Source organism: Oncorhynchus tshawytscha, linkage group LG07, assembly GCF_018296145.1.
Source record: "Oncorhynchus tshawytscha isolate Ot180627B linkage group LG07, Otsh_v2.0, whole genome shotgun sequence".
In the NCBI taxonomy this organism is placed as follows: Eukaryota; Metazoa; Chordata; class Actinopteri; order Salmoniformes; family Salmonidae; genus Oncorhynchus; species Oncorhynchus tshawytscha.
This window is the reverse complement of record NC_056435.1, coordinates 48,639,599-48,665,567: the sequence shown is the minus strand read 5'-3', so window position 1 is coordinate 48,665,567 and position 25,969 is coordinate 48,639,599. Positions and strand designations below refer to the sequence as shown.

Genomic DNA, 25,969 nt, shown 5'->3' with positions numbered 1-25,969 from the left:
ATCTCAACATCAACTGTTCTGGGGAGACTGTGTGAATCAGGCCTTCATGGTCGAATTGCTGCAAAGAAACCACTACTAAAAGGACACCAATAAGAAGAGACTTGCTTGGGCCAAGAAACACGAGCAAAGGAAATTAGACCTGTGGAAGTGGAAATCTGTCCTTTGGTCCGATTAATCCAAATTCGATTTTTGGTTCCAACCGCTGTGTCTTTGTGAGACGCAGAGTAGGTGAACGGATGATCTCCGCATGTGTGGTTCCCACCGTGAAGCATGGAGGTGTTGGTGTTCTGGTGTGGGGGTGCTTTGCTGGTGACACTGTCTGTTTTTTTATTTAGAATTCAAGGCACACTTAACCAGCATGGCTACCACAGCATTCAGCAGTGATACACTATCCCATCTGGTTTGCGCTTAGTGGGACTATAATTTGTTTTTCAACAGGACAATGACCCAAAACACACCTCCAGGCTGTGTAAAGGCTATTTGACCAAGAAGGAGAGTGATGAGTGCTGCCTCAGATGACCTGGCCTCCACAGTCACCCAACCTCAACCCAATTGAGATGGTTTGGGGTGAGTTGGACCGCAGAGTGAAGGAAAAGCAGCCAACAAGTGCTCAGCATATGTGGGAACTCCTTCAAGACTGTTGAAAAAGCATTCCAGGTGACTATCTCATGAAACTGGTTGAGAGAATGCCAAGAGTGTGCAAAGCTGTCATCAAGGCAAAGAGTGGCTACTTTGAGGAATCAAAAATATATTTTGATTTGTTTAACACTGTTTTGGTCAGTACATGATTCCATGTGTTATTTCACAGTTGGGGACTTTAAAAATGTATTTGGGGGGTATCTTTCTTAAAACTGCATTGTTGGTTAAGGCTAAGGGCTTGTAAGTAAGCATTTCACTGTAAGGACTACACCTGTTGTACTCGCCGCATGTGACAAATAACATTTAATTTGAGATGGAGGATTCCGTAATCCCTACAGACAGATGTGAGTTTGGTAAGATGCATTTGGAAGATAAGTGTCTACTGTTCATTCAGACAGAAGTGTCTTTAGTGGAGTTGTGTGTCACTCACTTGGAGAAGCGCTCTGCGATGGCGTTGGTCTTGCCTCGCGTGCTGACCAATGAGAGCTCCCTGGCAGTGACGCGTAAAGACTGCGACGCCCACGACCTTCGGCTGAACGAACTTCCACCTTCCATCTCTGCCTAGAATCACACACACACACTAGTAGTTAATGATAGAATAAAAGTGTAGACAATTTCAGTTCTACATTTAGTATATGTAAAAAATAAAAATAAATCCTCCAATACCCATCGTATAGGAATTCACTAATACAGTGTAGTATCATACAGACAGCCAGGAGAGCCTGGGTTCAACAACCCACACTGATGCTGTTGGATGACACCATTCTGCGGTGAGCAAACATTTTACTGTGACATCACCCAGCCGTTTGTCCATGGTGTGCACCATTACCTCACTGCTTATTCATTAACATAGACAACACAGGCAGACACTTTAATTGAAGGGTATTGGAAAAACATATGTTAAGAACTTTCATATCAACTTGTGTATGGTTAACAAACTTGCATAAAGTTCTGTATTTTTTTGTTGGGTGTCATGTATAGGGCCAGGAGTTTTTCCTGAGGACATGACCATACCAGGTAGCCTATAAGTAGGGTCCAAAGTTTTTCATGCAATTTATATGTAGTAGGCTAGAATTGCAGGAAATTGGCTTAGAAATGCAAAAATTGCTCTACACCGCCATACTGGGGGCCGTTAAAATTCAGCCATGCCAACCGCACCCCTTGCCACACCCCCTACTGCACCCACCACCTACTGCACCCACCCCCTGCTGCGCCCACCACCTACTGCACCCACCACCTAAGCTCCTTTTTGATCCAGAAAAAACCCACACACAGGATTGTTGCATGATTACAGGAGCAAGAAGAAACAAACTCTGCCATCACAATCAAGCGAACAAGTTCAGACACTGCATGTGCTACTTGACTGCGGGACTGGTACACAATAGACATCAGCAACAATGCTGTCATTGTGTGAATCAGAGCATATCATCATCATCATCATCATCATCATCATCATCTGGCTGAGACAGACAGGAGGTTCTGAGAAGATAAATCAGCACCCCGACTGCCACTTATCTCTGCCTGATCTTTATAAGCAACAATTATAGAAGGCCAGAGTATAACATATAGGACATACACACACAGGCAATAGTTAGTTACTATAGTTGCTGTACTCCCGACAGACACGTGCACATTAAAAAGCAGTCTGGTAACGCAGCTGGTAAGCCAGTAAAATAGTCATTTGTCTGGAAGGTAGAAACGTCAAAAGCACGTGACACACGTTATAAATGGAACCACCTTTGGTACACTGCATGATGTGTATTCGTACAGTCGTTTTCAGATCAATTAAATGTCAATAGGCTAACTCTAATGCAGCCATAAGAGTGTATGGACAATGCCCTTTCTTCTGCCCTTTCATTAAGGTGTGCTTTGCAGGTATTACATTATTGTTACCCGACAAAGACACAGGACTTTGAACTGAACGTTACAAGAGCAGCTGGTTTTGTATTGACACAGCACACACAAACATGCACATGCAAACAACCAGCACTACTAGACAGTGACCATGACGAATGACCAAATCCAAAAGAATCTCCAACACTTCCTGTCCACAAACCATGGGATCCAGGAAAGGAATCATCTAAGCCACTGAGATGGCAGCCAAGTTCACAAAGAGAGAGACATCACATTAACTTCTCATAAAGACAGTATTTAACATGGCCACAGGGATAGTTTTAAAGTTGGCCTTGCATATCTGTCATATTTCATGAGAAAACGCTAAGAAAAATCAGCCAACGCTTAAACCTTAGCTTAAGTGGATATTGGTTGAAACCCTGAGGTACTGTGTGTCTCAGAGGCAACGCAACATATTCATGTGCATCAGGACAGCTCAGGAAGCCAGACAGGCAGGGGACATTCCAATGGAATTCCTCCGAAAACGTCCTCAGCCTTTCCTCCAAGCTAAGCGGAGTAAAAAACGAACTCACAGTAGAAACCAAGACGCAAGGCTTGAAGAACTAGAGTAGCAGGAAATATTCAGCCACTCCTGGAGGAGAATGGAAGTCGAAAAAAAACACATTTATTATGCGTTTCATCACTGAAGCCTTTAGGGGATGCTTTTCTATTAAATTTCCATTGTACTTATATCAATTATATGTGCAAGCTAAGCCATCTCCTGCCGTTGTGACCTTGAGCAATAACTGCTATAACTGCTCCAGGAGCACTGCACTGTTGCTGCCCTCAGCCCAAACCAGTGCATATTGTATGTCCTGAGGGGTTGGGATAAAGCAGAAGACAAATTGCCATTGGACATTCATCTAGGCTACATCTTCTTGTAAGCTAACAGAAGCAGTGACAGTGTAGCTAGCAGCATAGCTGTAGCAGCAGCAGTAGGTGTTATGGTGATTGTGATACATAGAGGAACAGGTATCCTAACAGAGATAAGGCTTCCTTCTCACATGGCATTTGTGTTCTTTCAACAAGCTGCGACAGCAGTTTGGTCAATCTGTCCCTACAACACCAGATCTACCCTCTCACCATATCTGAACAAAGTGTCTGCATGCATGGTGAGCTAGTCTATTGATATCTGGTAGTAAAATTAAATCTATAGGCTACATTTTACTTCACCATAGTTGATTTTGACTGCAAACTTGGGACAGGATGTCCGAAATAACTTTTGAACCCTTAAGTGACATTGACAGATCCTGTGGATGCGCCTTTTCCTGAGCAATCGTTATCGTATTTCAGTGAACTAGGCCTCTATGTCAAGCGTCTGTAACCCCCACCCCAAAAAATACAAATATGCACTTTCCAACTAGCACTGATCTCGCTGTTAACTACTTTGTTGAGGGAAAACATACTTGCTACGATTGTAATATGTTGTCTCACCTAGCTATCATAAGACGAATGCACTAACTCATGTAAGCCGCGTCTGCTTAATGACTAAAATGCCAATTCAAAGCACCAAGGCCTTTGAACCCTCACTTTCATCGCGTTTTCCCTAGAAATGCTGCATCCACAACAAACCCAGATATGGAACACAACACAGGATCAGTCTATTGTGCAATATAGCCATTTCATCATCAGCGCCTTGAGTGACATGAAGGTACAATCAGTCCTGAACAGCTCAATGCAGAGACGGTGGTTTATACGTTGCTATTCTCCACCTTCCCTGAATACATTTAGGGAATATGTTTAAAAAAAACAAAGATGTAAAGTTTTTTAAATGTTAAATATTTATGTATTTATTTTTACTTTGCAGCCAAGTAAATTCCAGGGACAATAATAACAGCCATGTTAAAATGTCAGGATAACATTGACTGCACCAACTGATAGATCTAGGGCAGAGGATATAGCCTAATTTAAAGTGCTCTTTTACGTCATATCAAACGTACTAGACAGGTAACACCTGAGACAAACCAGTCTGTTACTCTATGCAAACTGATTTGCAGATAATGTCACTGTATGTAATTAAACAAAGTACCATGAGGTGTAAAAACTAGTTAAAGTCTGGCTCCAAAACAATCTGAACAAAGAGTCATTAAACACAAAATCATTGTAGATAAACTAGCAGGGGAGTCAGAGACCAGGGTTTTTTCCTGGATCAAAAAGGGGCTTAGGTGGTGGGCGTGGCAGAATGAGAGATGAACTTGACATTTTAAAGCTAATTTCCTGCAATTCTACATATTTTGCCATGCAGCGGAGAGAAAAAAATGTAGCAGTTTCAAAGGAATTCACACTAAATTCTTCCGCTACTCTGTCATTTGCTTTATACTTTAGTCAGACTGACATCATTGAAGTTGTTTGTGGTGACAAGGGCCGTTGTATAAAGTCGTAGGCGATTGGATCATATCAGAGTATCAAAGCTATGACAAATTTTCAAACCTCCGCTTTAACCATGTGTGTTCTGGCTACTCAGATCCAGATTCATTGTAGAGAAAAAACGAATGCCCATGGGCGTGGCGTAGCGCTTGGCTGGAGCAAGGAGTCGAGAGAAAATGTTGCAGTTTTAAAGAACATTTCCTGCAATTCTACGCATTTTCTTTTGCTCAAATAAACTCAACAAAAAAAGAAACGTCGCTTTTTCAGGACCCTGTCTTTCAAAAATAATTCATAAACAATTTGTAAACACTGTTTCCCATGCTTGTTCAATGAACCATACACAATTAATGAACATGCACCTGTGGAATGGTTGTTAAGACACTAACAGCTTACAGACGGTAGGCAATTAAGGTCACAGTTATGAAAACTTAGGACACTAAAGAGGCCGTTCTACTGACTCAGAAAACCACCAAAAGAAAGATGCCCAGGGTCCCTGCTCATCTGCGTGAATGTGCCTTAGGCATGCTGCAAGGAGGGCACGAGGACTGCAGATGTGGCCAGGGCAATAAATTGCAATGTCCATACTGTGAGACGCCTAAGACAGCGCTACAGGGAGACAGGACGGACAGCTGATCATCCTCCGTGGCAGACCATGTGTAACAACACCTGCACAGGATCGGTACATACGAACATCACACCTGCGGGACAGGTACAGGATGGCAACAACAACTGCCCGAGTTACACCAGGAACGCACAATCCCTCCATCAGTGCTCAGACTGTCCGCAATAAGCTGAGAGAAGCTGGACTGAAGGCTTGTAGGCCTGTTGTAATGCAGGTCCTACCCGGCAACAACGTCGCCTATGGGCACAAACCCACCGTCGCTGGACCAGAAAGGACTGGCAAAAAGTGCTCTTCACTGACGAGTTGCGCTTTTGTCTCACCAGAGGTGATGGTCGGATTTGCGTTTATCGTCGAAGGAATGAGCGTTACACCGAGGCCTGTACTTTGGAGCGGGATCGATATGGAGGTGGAGGGTCTGTCATGGTCTGGGGCGGTGTGTCACAGCATCATCGGACTAAGCTTTTTGTCATTGCAGGCAATCTCAACGCTGTGCATTACAGGGAAGACATCCTCCTCCCTCATGTGGTACCCTTCCTGCAGGCTCATCCTGACATGACCCTCCAACATGACAATGCCACCAGCCATACGGCTCGTTCTGTGTGTGATTTCCTGCAAGACAGGAATGTCTGTGTTCTGCCATGGCCAGCGAAGAGCCCGGATCTCAATCCCATTGAGCATGTCTGGGACCTGTTGGATCGGAGGGTCCCCCCAATTCCCCCCAGAATTGTCCAGGAACTTGCAGGTGCCTTGGTGGAAGAGTGGGTTAACATCTCACAGCAAGAACAGGCAAATCTGGTGTAGTCCATGAGGAGGAGATGCACTGCAGTACTTAATGCAGCTGGTGGCCACACCAGATACTGTTACTTTTGATTTTGACCCCCCCCCCTTTGTTCAGGGACACATTATTCCATTTATTTTAGTCACGTCTGTGGAACTTGTTCAGTTTGTCTCAGTTGTTGAATCTTATGTTCATACAAATATTTACACATGTTAAAGTTCACTGAAAATAAACGCATTTGACAGTGAGAGAACCTTTCTGTTTTTTCTGGGTTTAGTACCAAAACCAATACTGTTGAATGTATTGTTTTGGAATGTTTTATTCTCCTACTGTCTAGCTTTTATTTAGGTGATTGTTTGTTAAAATATGTGGGTCTATTATTTTTTATACATACTGTACATTTGGAAAGTATTCAGACCCCTTGACTTTTTCCATATTTTGTTACATTACAGCTTTATTCTAAAATAGATTAAATAAATGTTTCTCAATATACACACAATACCCCATGATGACAACGTTTGCAAATGTCTTAAAAATAAAACTGAAATACCTTATTTACGTAAGTATTCAGACCCTTTGCTATGAGACTCGAATTTGAGCTCAGGTGCATCCTGTTTCCATTGATCATCCTTGAGATGTTTCTACAACTTGATTTGAGTCCAACTGTGCTGAATTCAATCAATTGGACATGATTTGGAAAGGCACACAACAGTCTATATCAAGGTCCTACAGTTGACAGTGCATGTCAGAGCAAAACCCAAGCCATGAGGTCGCCGGGACTGTCCATAAGAGGTCCAAGACAGGATTGTGTCGAGGCACAGATCTGGGGAAGGGTACCAAAAAAATGTCTGCAGCATTGAAGGCCCCCAAGAATACAGTGGCCTCCATCATTCTTAAATGGAAGAAGTTTGGAACCACCAAGACTCTTCATAGAGCTGGCCACCCAGCAAAACACACAATACCCCATAATGACAAGGCAAAAACAGGTTTTTAGAATGAGCTCAACTTAGTGTTTGAATACCTATGTAAATAAGGTATTTATTTTTTATATAACACCTTTGCAAACATTTCTAACATCCCATTTTCACTTAGTCAATCATGGGTATTGGGTGTTTTTTTTAATCCATTTTAGAATAAGGCTGTAACGTAACAAAATGTGGAAAAAGTCAAGGGGCCTTAATATGTTCCGAAGGCACTGTGTGTAGATCGATAGCGAGAGAGAAACATTGTTCAGACTTAGGCAAGCCAAAAAAAAAAGGATTTCAATGTCAGAAAAATACCTGGACTCTGAAACACAGATCTCTCCTTCATGGCTGACTTGGCACCTCTCAGCTTAAGGTACTGATCAGGTGTCAACCCTGTGTGTTTAAACAATAGCCTACATATGGTAGAAAAACATTCACATCCATGACATGGATACTGTTGGACTAGCCTTACTACACTAACAGTGGGAGTTACCGTCAATAGTACGAGAACAGATAATTATTATTTGAGATATGCGATCAATATAAAACAGACACACAGTTACAAACAATGGCACAAAGGGAGTGGTAACTTAATTTCTCCCCAAAACATTTGAGTAGACTGTGACACACCTGCAGACATGAAACTCACCTTTTTTAATAGAGTCTAGTTTTTCCTGGTATCTTCGATGTAAAATTGTCTCATCTATTATTTTAAAGCACTTCAGTTTCGGTTCAGCATGTAATTTCAGAACTTCCGATGTGTCATACTCCACTGGTGAAACCTTGCGATACCTGACACTGTGTGTGCAATGTCTCTAATGTGTAAGAGTTTAAGGGGCGGAGTGCGGAGAAAAGTATCATGAGAGCGGAGGAAGCAGGTCATGTGATTCCCTGCACCAATAACCTTGGATTGCATTTATCCTGCCAGGTACATTGTCTGTGTGTCTTCAGCAGAATTTCTAGGAAATAGCCTATACAACTCCCTGCTCTACAGTTAAAAGCATTTTAACAACCTGGTGAAAAACTCAAAACTGATCTAAATTATGTGATTCTATGTCATAACTTGATCCCCCTTCATGAGTGTGGTAAAGAAGGGGAGGTGGTAGTTACAACAAAGGACAGAAAGAAAGCTGGAGGAATGAGTTGAAGAGAAAGGAGGAGAGAGAGAGGGAGAGGAGAAACGAACAGAACCAGAAGCTCAGGTTTCTCTGCGTTGTTTGAAAGGGGACCTGGAGACACCGAGACGTCCCCAGGGGCCTTCGTGGTGCTGTAGCAGGGAGAGAAAACCCTGGCTCTCAATACACTCCACACATTCTAACCATTGCCTCACACCTGGAGGTGAGCACGCGCTTCGTCTGAATTTTAAAACATTTTTTTTATTAAACGTCAAAAAAATAAAAACAATACACAAACGTTTCACTAGGGCAGTTTCTCTATGACTTATTGTAGCAATGTATAATCAGAATAACCTTTATTCACCAAGTACATTTGAATTTAACAGGAATTTGACCTGGTAAAATGGATCTGCCACAATAAACATAATATACATACAGACGTTGTATAAACAATGAATTTACACTAATAATATATAACTTACACTATAACACTAAATGCAAAACCACAGGCTACACTGTAAATCTATAACTACACTATAAATTGGTGAGTCAGAAATGGACAACTGAATCATAATGTAAGTTTCTGTGTCTCTATTAATAAACAGACTTCACGAGCATGTCAGAGTTAAGGACATTCCTCATTTTGCTAAAGAAATATATATAAATAGAATTCTGCCCAGCACCTGAACCAGTGAGATCTGTGTGTAGCCTATTTTCTCTTCAATTTATACAGGAAAGTCCCCTAGTTTGTCAATGTTGATCTGTCAACAATGAGAAAAGGGATCAATTATGGTTACCATCATCAATGCATTCCACTGAGTCACCGTCACTGGGACATTACCACCTGGCTGCCTCCTCTGTGGTCTACCCTGTCTATTTGCAGAGAGAGAAGGATGATAAGGCGACATGGTCTGACAGTGTTTTCTAAGACTCAGCTGTGCCATTTCCAAGAAGACAGAGAGAACTGTATAAATAGTGCCATTAAATGAGCATAGAGATGCATTCAAATGGCCACATGGTGCGATCAAGGTACAAAGATGGACAGTCGGCATTGTGTGCTGGCTGACTGCTGGCACTGAGGTGAATACCAAAGTAGACCCCTCAATTCTCCAGGGACAGCCAATGAATACCCAGCTTGTAATACTCAGCAGGGGTTTGAATAGAATATAGCCTGGCTGTCAGGCCAACAGGTAACCTACTCTGAGAAGCCCAAGTCAACAAAATGGCTGTGCTGAGTATTAAACTAATAGTTCACTCAAATATATGTTTTTAATGTTTTGAAAATTCAAGTGGTCTAGATGAGTCCATGTCTCACATGCCATCTGTTGTACAGATCTAAGTATATTCCCCCCCCCCAGGCACCATCTACAGAGATTCCATTAGATGGTGTCCATCTTTCCCCTTCATTTGGGTTTGAGGAATATAGCTGGATCTACAACAGATGGGGTGTGGGTAGTGGACTCATTTTGACACTGCACCCCTTTGAGTTTTGAAAACACTTCAACTTTTGTATAGACTCAATAGAGTATAACCTAATAAAACATCTGGTCATGCACTTGCAAAAGTGGCATCAGCAGGAAGGAGTGGTCCAATATGCATTATTACCACAATAATCAAGTAGCCATAAGCTTACTGTATCCAAGTATAATGCATTGTGTCTCCAGTTCTCCACATAGGGAATACCCTCAAATGGGTTGGCCAACTCCCATCACCTCCCTGCAACCTCCATAAGTAATAATGGTGCAAAATTGGCAACACCTGTGAAATTGGCAAGCATTTTACCCTTGGCTACAGAAAATTCACCATGTGCAAACCACTGCCTAAACTAGCATAGCTTAACACACATTTAGACTACTATTATTAAAAAGTCAAATGTACATTGTATTATAATAACTGGATATATCAACACAAGCTCATAACAAACCTCTTGAAACTTTTCTTCGGCCTTACGTTTCTGACAACAGCTCCTCCGACAGTCCCACAGGTGCACAATAGAAAGAGAGGCGTTGGTTGTCGTCTGCTAACGTTAGTGTCTGAGATTTTAACTACATTTTTAAACGAACATAATTAACATGATTTGTTTAAATGTTTTGCTGCTAAAGCAATACGCTTCATATAGCTAATGTAAGTGGCTTTGGCTAATTACACTCACAATGATTAGTCTTTTTTTTCTCGTGCGCTCCTCGAAGTATGTAATGTACTGCCACCGCGATATTGCAAAGTGCGCTCAGTAAACCACGCCCCAGGCATGTTGTTCATACATTGGGACATATTTTATTTTTAATATGGAGATAGGCCTCACATTTTAACAGTGGTGGAAACTATTAAAGTACAAACATTTAAAATAACTACTTAAATCGTTATTTGGGGGGTTATCTGTACTTTTTTTGGACTATTTTACGTTTACTTCACTACATTCCTAAAGATTATGTACTTTTGACTCGATACATTTTCCATGACACCCAAAAGTACTCCTAATTTTTTGAATGCTTAGGACAGGAAATAGTTTCAATTTATGCACTTATCAACTGCTCCAACTGCTCTTAAATGCAAGTAAAACTAAATGTATGCTCTTCAACCGATCGCTGCCCACACCTGCCCGCCCGTCCATCCAGCATCACTACTCTGGACGGTTCTGACTTAGAATATGTGGACAACTACAAATACCTACAGTAGATGTCTGGTTAGACTGTAAACTCTCCTTCCAGACTCACATTAAGCATCTCCAATCCAAAATTAAATCTAGAATTGGCTTTCTATTTCGCAACAAAGCATCCTTCACTCATGCTGCCAAACATACCCTCGTAAAACTAACTATCCTACCTATCATTGACTTCGGCGGTGTCATTTACAAAATAGCCTCCAACACTCTACTCAGCAAATTGGATGCAGTCTATCACAGTGCCATCCGTTTTGTCACCAAAGTCCCATATACTACCCACCACTGCAGCCTGTATGCTCTCGTTGGCTGGACCTCGCTTCATATTTGTCGCCAAACCCACTGGCTCCAGGTCATCTATAAGTCTTTGCTAGGTGAAGCCCCGCCTTATCACAGCTCACTGGTCACCATAACAGCACCCACCCGTAGCGTGCACTCCGGCAGGTATATTTCACTGGTCACCCCCAAAGCCAATTCCCCCTTCGGCCACTTTTCCTTCCAGTTCTCTACTGCCAATGATTGGAACGAACTGCAAAAATCACTGAAGCTGGAGACTCATATCTCCCCCACTAGCTTTACTGCACCTGTACATAGGCCATCTGTAAATAGCCCATCCAACTACTTCATCCCCACACTGTTATTTATTTTATTTATTTTGCTCCTTTGCAACTCAGTATCTCTACTTGCACACTCATCTTCTGCACATCTATCACTCCAGTGTTTAATTGCTATATTGTAATTATTTAGCCACTATGGCCTATTTATTGCCTTACCTCCCTTATCCTACCTAATTTGCACATACTGTATATAGACTTTTCTATTGTATTATTGACTGTATGTTTGTTTATTCCATGTATAACTCTGTGTTGTTGTTTGTGTAGCACTGCTTTGCTTTATCTTGGCCAAGTCACAGTTGTAAATGACAACTTGTTCTCAACTAGCCTACCTGGTTAAATAAAGGTGAAATAAAAATACATTTAAAAAAGTGTTTTATTGAAGCACATTTGGCAGCGATTACAGCCTCGAGTCTTCTTGGCACACCTATATTTGGGGAGTTTCTCCCATTCTTCTCTGCAGATCCTCTCAAGCTCGGTCAGGTTGGCTGGGGAGCGTTGCTGCACAGCTATTTTCAGGTCTCCAGAGATCTTAGATCACGTTCAAGTCCGGGCTCTGGCTGGGCCATTCAAGGACATTCAGAGACTTGTCCCGAAGCCACTCCTGCGTTGTGTTGGCTGTTTGCTTAGGGTCATTGTCCTGTTGGAATTGTGAGCCTTCGCCCCAGTCTGAGGTCCTGAGCACTCTGGAGTAGGTTTTCAAGAAGGACCTCTCTGTACTTTGCTCCATTCATCTTTGCCTTGATCCTAACAAGTCTCCCAGTCCCTGCCGCTGAAAAACATCCCCACAGCATGATGCTGCCACCAGCATACTTCACCGTAGGGATAGTGCCAGGTTTCCTCCACATGCGACGCTTGGCATTCAGGCCAAACAGTTCAATCTTGGTTCAATTCATTCAATTTCATCAGACCAGAGAATCTTCCGTCTCATGGTCGGAGTGCTTTAGGTGCCTTTTGGAAAATCCAAGTTGGCTGATTGGTGTTGTGCTGCAGAGATGGTTGTCCTTCTGGGAGGTTCTCCCATCTCCACAGAGGATCTCTGGAGCTCTGTAAGAGTGACCATCGATTCTTGGTCACCTCTCTGACCAAGGCCCTTCTCCCCCGATTGGCTGAGCAGCCAGCTCTAGGAAGAGTCTTAGTGCTTCCAAACTTCTTCCATTTAAGAATGATGGAGGCCACTGTGTTCTTGGGTACCTTCAGTGCTGCAACATTTTTTGGTACCCTTCCCCAGATCTGTGCCTCGACACAATCCTGTCTCGGAGCTCTACAGACAATTCCTTCGACCTCATGGCTTGGTTTTTGCTCTGACATGCACTGTCAACTGTGGGACCTTATGTAGACAGTTGTGTGCCTTTCCAAATCATGTCCAATCAATTGAATCAAGTTGTAGAAACATCTCAAGGATGTTCAATGGAAACAGGATGCACCTGAGCTCAATTTCGAGTCTCATAGGAAAGGGTCTGAATATTTATGTAAATACGGTATTTCTGTTTTTTATTTATAACAAATTTGCTAACATTTCTATTTCTGTTTTCGATTTGTCATTATTATTGATGAGGACATTTTGTATTTCATCAATTTAAAAAAAAGGCTGTAACGTACCAATATGTGGAAAAGGTCAAGAGGTCTGAATACTTTCTGAATGCACTGCACACCGCTGCTACTGTCTATCCTGTTGCCTAGTCACTTTATCCCTACCTATATGTACAGTACATAGCTTCCTCAATTACCTTGTACCCCTGTACATCGACTAGGTACTGGTACTCCCTATATATAGCTATGTTATTTCTTGTTGTTATTCATTGTATTTATTCCTCATGTCATTATTTCCATTATTTTTATCTTTACCTCTGCATTGCCGGAAAAGGACCTGTAACTAAGGATTTCACTGTTAGTCTACCCCTGTTGTTTACGAAGCTTGTGAAATACAAGTTGACATTACACCCTGCATCACACAAGCACACAAAGTGACTTAATCTGCACCCAGCGAGCAGTTGTTGGGGGTTAACTGCCTTGATTACGGCAGAACGGCAGATTTTTCAACCTTGCCAGCTCAGGGATTCAAACCAATGTCCATTCAGTTACTGGCCCAATGCTCTTAACCACTAGGCTACCTATGTGTGATCCATATTCTGCCAGTGCAATAGTGGTCGGTGATCATAAACAGATTAATATACAGTCTAAGATTAACTAAAACAGCCTTATGGATATTGAGTTATGATAGGCAGGGTCCAACTGATTCTGCATTGCTTTTCAATGGAATAGAGTTGGAATTGACCTTGATAAGAGTAGTAGTAGTATACACTGAGTGTACAAAAAATTAGCAACACATGCTCTTTTCATGATATAGACTGACCAGGTGAATCCAGGGGAAAGCTATGATCCCTTATTGATGTCACGTGTTAATCCACTTCAATCAATGTAGATGAAGGGGAGGAGACAGGATAGTAGATGCCAGGCGCACTGGTTTGAGTGTGTCAAGAACTGCAACGCTGTTGTTGTTTTTTCACACTCAACAGTTTCCCGTGTGTATCAAGAATGGTCCACGACCCAAAGGACATCCAGACAACTTGACACAACTGTGGGAAGAATTGGATCCAGACAACTTGACACAACTGTGGAATGCTGTCTACCTTGCTGATATACTGTGCGTTATTTAAGCAATAAGGCATGAGGGGGTGTCGTATATGGCCAATATTCCATGGCTAAGAGCTGTTCTTTCGCACAACGCAACACAGAGATGGATATAGCCCTTAGTTGTGATATTTTGGCCATATACAACAAACCCAGAGATGCCTTATTGCTATTATAAATTACGTTGGTAACCAGTTTATAATAGCAATAAGGCTCCTCAGGGGTTTGTGATATATGGCTAATATACCACAACTAAGGGCTATATACCGTATATTGGCCATATACCACACCTCCTCTGGCCTTATTGCTTTAATATAGCATAGTGGGCTTCGTAAGCCACGCCCAGTGGGCGGAGCTATGTATGTTGCCCATGCACTGGGACACATTTGATTTTTTATACAGAGATAGGCCTCTCATTTACAATGGGTCTGCGGTGGTTCTGTGTATTTATGGTAGTATTTAAGACAAGTGTAGGCTTTTGCAGTTACTTTTGTATTTGGCGTTGCGTCGTGCATAAGAACAGCTTTAGCCCGTGGTGTATTGACCATATACCACACCCACTCGTGCCTTATTGCTTAAATAACGTACGGTATATCAGCAAGGTAGAATTCAATGTCTATAGTTGATTCTTACATGTACTATTGAGATGATTTTGAAAGCAAAAGTCGAATTGAAAATATTACTGTCATTATGAACATCGAATTCAACAATAGCAAGCTGGTTGATGGGTTGGGTTATCTAAACGAGTATATCTGCAAATCTGTTTGTTTGGTTACCAAGGCAATTAATGTAGCTATCTATTAAACTTGCTAGCTACTTCAGTAGCTGTAGCTGTTAAACACATTTCTAGCAGAAAATGTGTTAAATTATAGCCATGGTATAAAAGGGATAATCAACTCGGGGCTCTATGTGTCCTCTTGAAAATAATGCAACACGTGGAAGGTGAGTTCCACTCTGCTAGCACGTCGTGGAACACACCTTCTACGTCGTTCATTATTTTCCATAGAACGCTTAGCGTTATCCCATCGTTGATTAACCCTTCCATAAAGTCTTTATCCAATAGTTATTTTGTATCTCCAAGTTCTAGGTCCAAAAGGTTTCTTAATTTAACAGGTTCTACCCCCAAGCCATAAGACTCCTGAACAGCTAATCAAATGGCTACCCAGACTATTTACATTGTCCCCACCCCCCATTTTTACACTGCTGCTACTCTGTGTTTATTATCTATGCATAGTCACTTTAACTCTACCTACATGTAGATATTACCTCAATTACCTCCACTAACCGGTACCCCCATCACATTGGCTCTGTACAAGAACCCCCTGTAGTATATAGCCTCACTATTGTTATTTTACTGCTGCTCTTTATTTATTTGTTACTTTGATTTTCTATTTTTTACTTAACACTTGTTTTTCTTAAAACTGCATTGTTGGTTAAGGTCTTCCAAGTAAGCATTTCACTGTAAGGTCTACTACACCTGTTGTATTGGGCGCATGTCACAAATAAGATTTGATTTATTATGTAAAAAGGAATCATGTCAAGGTTCTTACCACCACCTAGTGGTAAGAACTTTAAAAAACGTTATTTATTTGCACAGTTTTGCACAGTTTTCATACAAACAGAGAAATAAACAAACAGGCTTCCAAAGAGACAAATTAATAGTATATTATATGATTATAAATAATAACTTAATTTTTAAAAAATCTGTCTCCTATGTTTGATGATGCAGTAGGCTATAGTAAAACAATGACTACAATTCCTATAGGTTTATCATTTGAACTCTTGCTATACAAAGTGTCATATAGACAAATACACAGTTTCAGTAAAAATTGATGCTTAAGCTTCTGTCTTAGAAGGCTATCCCTATTAGGTCAATATAGTATAACAAAGACTATTTTTCAAATAGGCCTATAATTGGAACAATATAACAGTTGCAATACAAAATGTCATAGACAAATACCTGCTTAAGCTATTGTCATACAAGTATACAATATATATATATTTTTTTAAATTATGTAACCTTGGACGCTCACCTACCTAGTTTTAATTTAATACCATCAATACTGTTGAATCTAAGTATTTACATTCTTATACTTAAAACTTAATTCACATTTCTGACAGCTTCAGCTCACTACTGTAATGTTGGGTTACAGATCCTTAGAGAGCCTGCTTGTGTATTGCGCTCAACACTAATTTCCCTATGAGGGCACCATTCCCTGTTTTTTCCAAAGCTGCTCGGAATCCTGGCTCCAACTTCCAGCCTCATTCATGTGACATCACACACTCTGTGGCAGCTTTTGGTGTACTCCTGAGAGAGGAAACATGCAGTATTGCTTTTAATTCATTTCTTTTGAGTGAGATGTGCCAAATAAAACAACATAATTGTGGTATTCCGTGCACTGATTCAACTTCAATGTAAAGATTGTTGCCTGTTGAGGTCTGGACTGGGGGTACCTCACCTGAGCATCTATAAGGGCCGCACTACTTGTCTGATAAGATAAAATAGTCCAACTACATAAAGTATACTTTCAATCTGGTTGAACAAGCTCTTTACTTTTTTGTAAATCTTTTGGCGCAAGCAAAGCAAGGCCATGGACAAGATGGAGATAATGAAAACAAGGACCACAAGGGGCACAATGACACTATAGAAAGACATGCAGACAGAAAGATAGCGAGTTAGCTAAATATTTTTGGAAAAACTTTATTGTAAGGTACACATACACTGAGTATGCAAAACATTAAGGACACCTTCCTAATATTGATTGGCACCCCCCCACTTTCGCCCTCAGAACAGCCTCAATCCGTCATGGCATGGACTCTACAAGTTGTTGAAAGTGTGCATTACTGGACAATCTTTAATAACCTAATTGTTAACCATAATAATTATGTATTAATAGTTAATAAAGAGCAAGATGCATAAGAAACAGGCTCTATATGGGACTAATACGGGCATAGTACCTTAAAATGTGTTTCCTATTCTAATGTGTTCCCTATATCCCAGAAATGAGCTCATTGGACAAAAAGGGGCACATGTAACAGTATAACTTTAGACCGTCCCCTCGCCCATACCCGGGCGCGAACCAGGGACCCTCTGCACACATCAACAACAGTCACCCTCGAAGCATCGTTACCCATCGCTCCACAAAAGCCGCGGCCCTTGCAGATCAAGAGGAACAACTACTTCAAGGTCTCAGAGCAAGTGACATCACCGATTGAAACGCTATTTAGTGCGCACCACCGCTAACTAAGCTAGCCATTTCACATCCGTTACACACACTTTCCCACAAATATGCCATACAGCCAAATTTCAAGTCACAATTTAACATGAACAATTAACAACTAAACTTGACAAGAGGCATGCAGTCTAACATTGCTATTAATATCATGGACTCCACAGACTCCACTGGAGAATGAGTTGAATCTGAGAAAAAAAAAGAGACGTATATTGGTCATCTTTTGATCAACACTATAATGGGTCAGATTTCAGACATCGCTTGAAGTCTCTCAGTTGTACATGTGGGCTACGAATGCAATTCGTGGGCACCCAACCAACATTCTGCAAAATACAGAACGAGTCGAGACAAGAATGGAATGTGTACTTTACATGCTGTTTTCTAGTCATAGCATGTACAGTCTCAGATTACACACGTTGACACCCTGTCTCGTTTACTCAGTAACCATGGAAACTTCAGACAACTGAAAACAAAATAGAACTGTAAAGTCTTGTACAATATTAAACTGTAGATTACATGTCCATGTCCTCGTGGCTTTAGACAGGAAAGACATTTCAAAATATATTATTTTCAAATACAATTGCAGATTGACTGAATCAACTGTAAACACTTATTTCTGGCAATCACCCATTGAGGTAATGTTGTAGCCATCCTAGCAGCCACACACTGTGTCTGAGAAGGTTGAGCAGGAAATAACAGTCATCTTGCCATCACCTGCCATGGGTCAAGCAGACATATAGAAACACTCAACACCAGATTGGCCAGACTGCAAGCACATAAGAAAGTGAGGTACTAGTATGAACCAGCTCCTGAGTTGTAGCAAACAAAGAATGAATGGACTAATGAAATGTCAACTAATGTGCATTATCCAACACTTCATTACTATGTCGGATATATCCATTTTAGATGTTCTTCAAGTCACATCTGCTGGGCATGCCAGTCAGAATACCAGTGAATTTTCTCCATCAAGTTAAACATGAGTGAAATAATAATCTTATTACAATATGTAATACATTTTTGTTGTTGTTGTGTGTTTTACCTGAACAGTCACTGCATAGAATACAGGTACGTCCTGTCCACCCCACATCCAGCTGGCTGCAGTTTCTGATGGCAAATCGCCCTAAATGAGAGGACATTCGATATCATCAGTAACCATAAACACTGAGAGGGACTGTGAAGAACATAGTTAGCTGATGATTGAAACATAAAACCATCATTAGTAGGCCAATAAAGCTTAGCAGCGACATATCTCAACCCCCCATACAATTTGTTTTACTATGAAAAGTTACATTAAATGTCCCTTGCGGACAGAGTGGACAGTGCTGTCCACTGCAGATAAGTGCATATGCCATGGCCAGCAGAGAGAGCAAGAGAATCTAGAAGGGGAAGACAAAAAATACAGTGGCTTCATTAAACAGGCAGCAGATAAGGTGTGTGCCTGGCTACAGGTCGCTATAGTATGTTACTGCTTGCTATCAGCAACATGCAGCATTGTAAAATATAGAGCGACATCTCTCGGCAATAATTAACATCTTTGGGACTAGGACCTAGGCATAGGGCTCACAATCACCTGATAACCTACTGCATGTGCACTATCAGGTTTATAGTATAAAGTTAAACTGGTAATACTAATCCAGCCTGCTGTTCTAATCATTCATAGTTTATAGACCTATAATTACATGGCTTTTGATTGGTAAATGAATTGAATGTAACAAAACATGGAATGAACTAATTGAATACTAATATTCTTAAAATACAATGAAAGATAGGGCTAGGGAAATGTAACCAAACTTAGTTTCATAGACAGAGCTATAGATTCAAGTATTGACATATTTCATAGCCTACATTGTTTACACACTCTTGTCAACAAAAACATAAAATGCAGCCCTAGATCTTGGGTTATGATAGGATAAGGCACTTGCATAAAGCTCATAAGGCAAAAATGTTTTTTTTTTCAACCTATCTATAACCATTGACCAGCAGGACTGGCTTTATTTTGGTTTATTCTGTGCAGCAGAATGTAGACTATGGTTTGTTCTGAGCAGCAGAACGTAGACTATGGTTTGTTCTGAGCAGCAGAATGTAGACGATAATACATTCGATTAAACAATTATATGTATTTTGGTTGCACTTACATTTCTGAAGTTAGACATTATTCCGTTGTCATTGAAGGCGATCGGCACTATTTGCACCTAAGTGGTCGGTGTGCAATATTGCAGACAACCTGTAATGTCCAAATGCCTTTCTCTCTGTCTGTAGTCAAAGCGAAGAAGTCTGATATGCTCAGACTTGAGGCACATAAATTATATCAGAGCGCAGACTTGATATACAGTTGTGGCCAAAAGTTTTGAAAATGACACAAATATTAATTTTCACAAAGTCTGCTGCCTCAGTTTGTATGATGGCAATTTGCATATACTCCAGAATGTTATGAATAGTGATCAGATGAAGTGCAATTAATTGCAAAGTCCCTCTTTGCCATGCAAATGAACTGAATCCCCCCAAAACATTTCCACTGCATTTCAACCCTGCCACAAAAGGACTAGCTGACATCATGTCAGTGATTCTCTCGTTAAAACAGGTGTGAGTGTTGACGAGGACAAGGCTGGAGATCACTCTGTCATGCTGATTGAGTTCGAATAACAGACTGGAAGCTTCAAAAGGAGGGTGGTGCTTGGAATCATTGTTCTTCCTCTGTCAAACATGGTAACCTGCAAGGAAACACGTGCCGTCATCATTGCTTTGCGCAAAAAGGGCTTCACATGCAAGGATATTGCTGCCAGTAAGATTGCACCTAAATCAACCATTTATCGGATCATCAAGAACTTCAAGGAGAGCGGTTCTGTTATTGTGAAGAAGGCTTCAGGGCGCCTAAAGTTGATTCAGCTGCAGGATTGGGGCACCACCAGTACAGAGCTTGCTCAGGAATGGCAGCTGGCAGGTGTGAGTGCATCTGCACGCACAGTGAGGCGAAGACTTTTGGAGAGTGGCCTGGTGTCAAGAAGGGCAGCAAAGAAGCCACTTATCTCCAGGAAAAACATCAGGGACAGAGTGATATTCTGCAAAAGGTACAGGGATTGGACTGCTGAGGACTGGTGTAATGTCATTTTCTCTGATTAATCCCCTTTCCGATTGTTTGGGGCATCCAGAAAAAAAGCTTGTCTGGAGAAGACAAGGTAAGCACTACCATCCGTCCTGTGTCATGCCAACAGTAAAGCATCCTGAGACCATTTATGTGTGGGGTTGCTTCTCAGCCAAGGGAGTGGGCTCACTCACAATTTTGCCTAAGAACACAGCCATGAATAAAGAATAGTACCAACACATCCTCAGAGAGCAACTTCTCACAACCATCCAGGAACAGTTTGGTGATGAACAATGCCTTTTCCAGCATGATGGAGCATCTTGCCATAAGGCAAAAGTGATAACTAAGTGGCACGGGGAACAAAACATCAATATATTGGGTTCATGGCCAGGAAACTCCCCAGACCTTAATCCCATTGAGAACTTGTGGTCATTCCTCAAGAGGCGGGTGGACAAACAAAACCTACAAATTCTGACAAACTCCAAGCATTGATTATGCAAGAATGGACTGCCATCAGTCAGGATGTGGTCCAGAAGTTCATTGACAGCATGCCAGGGTGGATTGCAGAGGTCTTAAAAAAGAAGGGTCAACACTGCAAATATTGACTCTTTGCATCAACTTCATGTAATTGTCAATTAAAGCCTTTGACACTTATGAAATGCTTGTAATTATACTTCAGTATTCCATAGTAACATCTGACAAAAATATCTAAAGACACTGAAGCAGCAAACTTTGTGGAAATTAATATTTGTGTCATTCTCAAAACGTTTGGCCACGACTGTACTGTAGGTCTACCCAACCCCAGAGTTTTCCCTCAGAAGCCAACTTGAGGGAGAAAAAAAACGGAATGGTTTTGATCATGGACATGTGCATGTAATTATGATTGTGCCAGAGTAGGCTGGTTAGAGGAGCTACAGGCAGACAGGCTCATTGTAATGGCTGGAATTAAGTTAATAGAACGGAGTCAAACATGTTGTTTCCATGTGTTTGATGTGTTTGGTACCATTCCATTGATTCCATTCCAGCCATTACAATGAGCATGTCCTCCTATAGCTCCTCCCACCAGTCTTCTCTGCACTATGCTTATTTAAACAATAAGGCACGAGGGGGTGTGGTATATATAAGGGCTGTTCTTAGACACGACGGATCTCCATGGATACAGCCATTAGCCGTGGTATATTGGCCATACACCACAAACCCTGAGGTGCCTTATTGCTATTATAAACTGGTTACCAAAGTAATTAGAGCAATGTTTTGTCATACCCATGGTATACGGTCTTGTATACCACGGCTGTCAGCCAATCACATTCAGGGCTGGAACCACATAGTTTATAAATACCTTTTTAATGGCATTTTGAAGAGGAGCGTGAACTCTGGAACCCCAAATAACTTCCGGTGCTTTTGTAAACAACAGCTAGCTAGCTAGTTTAGTATAGTTGTATTCTAAATTACCATAGTATTCGCGGGTGGGAGGTCCTACGTCCGGGGACAAATCTATTTCTTGAGAACTAAAGTTTATAGATTTCCCAAAGATTTTATACAAAATACACACACATACACATCAAATTAAATAACACAATTTAGACAAACTAAGAAGAAAAAACACGCTGCAGCCCAGGCGTCCACTCTGCTTGCGGGGAATTATTCTTAGCAACAGTGGCAATGTATTAGGTGAGATCAGTCATGGGACAAAAGTACAACACTCATTACCAATGATTGCACAAGTGTCCCCTTGACCTGCCAAACGATCGTCAAGAGCCTCTCTGTTTTGCAGAGCCAATTTACACAATTCTTTTAGCATTGCCAATTTTCTCTATGTCTCTAGAGATCTCCCGAATTTGGTCTATGGCACATGCATATTGACTTTCAAAGGGAAGAGAGAGAACAGGTGTTATAACAGTTTCACACCAACCTTGATAAGAATGAGATTGTGGCAAGGTTAGCCCAAGCTACAATCTAGTGGCTCTCCTCAAAATGTAGGTGCATAGATCTGTCTCTAGAAGCCTCGCCTTCCCAAATCTTTTATTAGAACTATTGATGATAAATTATCCAACCCACATTTTAATGACAGTCCTTAGTGCTTCATGTTGGTTCTATCACTTTAATTTAAAACCCTCAATTTAGCACACACCGATACTGGCAGAGTGTACATTTACATTGACATACAGTATATTCTTCTTATATTTCTAGCATTATTCTCAACTATTCTCATCACTTGTAGTAATGACAGACTGGTGTCTCAATACATTCTTAGTCTAAATTACTATACATTTTACAGTGTACAGACCTCCACAATCAAGCTGATACCTCAAAAAAACAATTTTGGATAAGCCTAAATCAATTTCGGGCACGGTTGACCACCCCCTCCCTCATTACACCATGTGCATTTTCAACGATTATCTTGTCGTTACTTGCTAAACACCATATGTATCTTGCTATACATATAAATAACACCCCATATTCAAAAACACCTCCTGTTATTTGTAGTGGCTGCTTGGTAATATTTAGTTATTCACGTCCACATCGCAGCGCAGCAGCCCGAGAGGTACACATATCATGTTCTCAAGGAAACCTTGGTAAACTTTAGTAGGTGAAGGTTGTCACATTGTCTGACACTAGAGAGTCAGGCAGACCGCGGGTTGCAAACACCTGGTGCAGCTCCTTGATGGTTGTTGTCACTGTGATGTTGCTCATAATCCAGGCTGCATCACATCCGGACGTGATTGGGAGTCCCATAGGGCGGCGCACTATTGTCCCAGCGTCGTCCGGGTTTGGCCGAGGTAGGCCATCATTGTAAATAAGAATTTGTTCTTAACTGACTTGCCTAGTTAAATGAAGGTAAAATAAATAAAAAATAATGTGAGCCTCCAGCCACTTGGAGTGCACGTCCACCATGACAAGGAACATGGGAACCATAAAAGGGTCAAGCCACTCCTACGGATGCAGTGGCGCGGGCAGAGCCATCTTCTGGTTGATTTGACATTCAGAACAGGTTTTTACTTTGTTTTCTAAGTCTTGTTAGCCCTTCTAATCCATGTTAGCCCTTCAGATATAAGATCTGGCTAAACTTTTTATCTGGGATGCACCCGGGTGAGCCTCATGAACCTCGTCCATGACTTGTGAACGGCCAGGAGGCAGGACGACCACTCTGGATCCCCAGAGTATGCAGCCATCTTGAACACTCAGCTCAGTTTTGCGCTTTGCATACAGTCTCAGTCCATCATCCTCTATGACAGGAGGCCAACCCTGCATAAGTAATCTTTTTACTTGGGACAGTATTTAACCTGTTTGACATCGACAGGTGAGTTTGACAATCTCTCCATTAGGAAACTTGTCTCAGGAGGCACCACAGTTTTTTTTTATCATTCAAAAGCGTATGCCACAACTGGGTAGATTCCTTTGTCAGCATTATTGCAGTGTTACTGTAACAAAGAATGTTTAGAGATAGGCCTGTAAATCATGGTTTCAGGGCAGCAATATACTGGAAATTCACTGCAAGTTGTGTATCAATTTGAAGTGGAAAAACATACAACAAAGAGTTATAGTATCTAGATATAACAGACTGTTTTCCTCTCAGGTCTCAAGTAAATGACAGTGGTGGTCCAATAGAGAGAAACACTGTAGCACCAGCATACCGTGTCAATCACGAGAAGCGTTGATATCCCATATTCCTTATATTCCTGTACATCCCCAATAGTTGCTTAGAATCTCTGGCTTCTATCTCGACTGTTTTTCAGCATCCATGGGATGGCAGACACTCAATGAATCATGCGGTGTAATCCTGAACTTTTAAAAAATGTAATCAATTTACCTGTGCAAGTATCAAAGCTCTTCAGCCACTATTCCTCTTTCTTTTTTTTCTTCTTATTTTAATCCGACTACATCCATATTTTTGCATATTTGATTGGATAGGATAGAGAGGTAGGAAAGTTAAAAGGAGAGTACTGATTACCTACATTGACTATTCTTTGCCACCAAATGATTACAATCCCAAAGAGAATGGAGATGAGACAAGGAGTGACAACTAGGATCACAATGAGACTAAAAGAGGGAGAAAAAGAGAGAGACAGACAGACCAAATGTTAGTCCATATAGCATGGTGTAATATGTATCTTTCCCCCCAAAAGCGGCCTAACAAGTGCCTGCCCTTCACTGATTAAATAAGAACATAATCCCTATCTCTAAAATGATTAAACTCAAAACAGCTGAGACATACACAGAACTTTGCATTGTTGTTTGTTCAACTCAGTAGTTTTTCTAATAGTACATCATTAGTTCTCAAATTAACTGACATTTAATTGTTTTTCTACTGTAAGATGGGATGTATTTGGATGAATTGGGACTGAAAAACAACACCTTTCAAAGAAATGTGTGAAATCATGACCTGCAATAAGCTAGGCATAGGAACAGCTGTCAGGTATTTTAAGCAGATCTACTGGAGCAGTAGAGCTCCCTCCTTTGCCAATCCTGTGTCATACTGGGCAAGTCAGAGTGGGTGTGAAATGTACATTAAATATTGTGTGGATGAAGGGCGGGTGAATAAAGAAAAAAAAATGCATTAAAAATCCATAAATGTATCATTCTTGTGCAATTTATATAGGCTACATTGAGGTTTTTCTTTCATTATTTTAGGCTACCTGGCAGTAGTGTATAAGCCTAAACTTTAGGAACGGGCAGAAAAAGTCCACGGAGGCAAACAGGACAATGTCGGAGTTGTACGGCCGGTGTACCCTATTGGCGACACCGCGCGGTGAAACACCGAATCATGCAAAAAAAAAAAAAAAAATGAATACATTTTAGATGAATGTGTTACGAATGTAGATATAAACGATTATGCTTTTTTTTGGTCATACAGTTAATTTACGAAAATCGCTATTTAGGCAGCTAACTGACTACCTAACATTAGCCAGCTAATTAGCTGTATGGGCGTAAATTATGACATTGTAATTCGTGTTAGTTAATGTTTTAGGGACTCCAGAGAAAACCAGCAAACCAGGCTGTCGTCTTGTGAAACAGGCTGTGGATGTAAAGAATCTAGCTAGCTAAAGCGTTTACTGCCTTTCTGATATTTGCCATGCAATACAGCTGAAGTAACGTAGCTAGCGGTAGCTAACTATTTTCTTGCTTATTGTGTAGTGGAGCATAAAAATACCTGCATGCCCTATGGATATGTAGCTGGCCATGTAGCCGATCTATGTATGTACCCTAAAACGTTTGGTAAAAATATTAGTTCAGAACAGGGGTTTCAATTGCTTCCACCAGTTAATCATTAATCCCCAAGAAATTTCAGAAGATGACTGTTACACACATGACTCAATATGCACGTCGTATATACATGTAGTTATTACCAAGCATGAGTTCCCCACAT

At 41.1% G+C, this 25,969-nt stretch overlaps 1 protein-coding gene across 3 annotated transcripts in view; it reads right to left on the bottom strand.

Moving 5' to 3' along the window:
• Positions 1-10,552, bottom strand: part of LOC112254689 (LIM domain and actin-binding protein 1) — a 47,325-nt gene extending 36,773 nt beyond the window's left edge. Inside the window, exons 1-3 of one of the 3 annotated variants that reach the window (XM_024427470.1) lie at positions 10,532-10,552; positions 10,304-10,396; positions 1,070-1,200 (exon numbers count right to left, since the gene is read on the bottom strand). In XM_024427470.1, coding sequence (XP_024283238.1) covers positions 1,070-1,194 — 125 coding nt within the window. In that variant the 5' untranslated portion in view covers positions 1,195-1,200; positions 10,304-10,396; positions 10,532-10,552. Of the gene's footprint in view, positions 1-1,069; positions 1,201-7,913; positions 8,088-10,303; positions 10,397-10,531 lie in introns of those variants that run through there. The other 2 variants (XM_042324557.1, XM_024427465.2) reach the window with 2 other exon arrangements.
• Between the last annotated feature and the right edge of the window lie 15,417 nt (positions 10,553-25,969).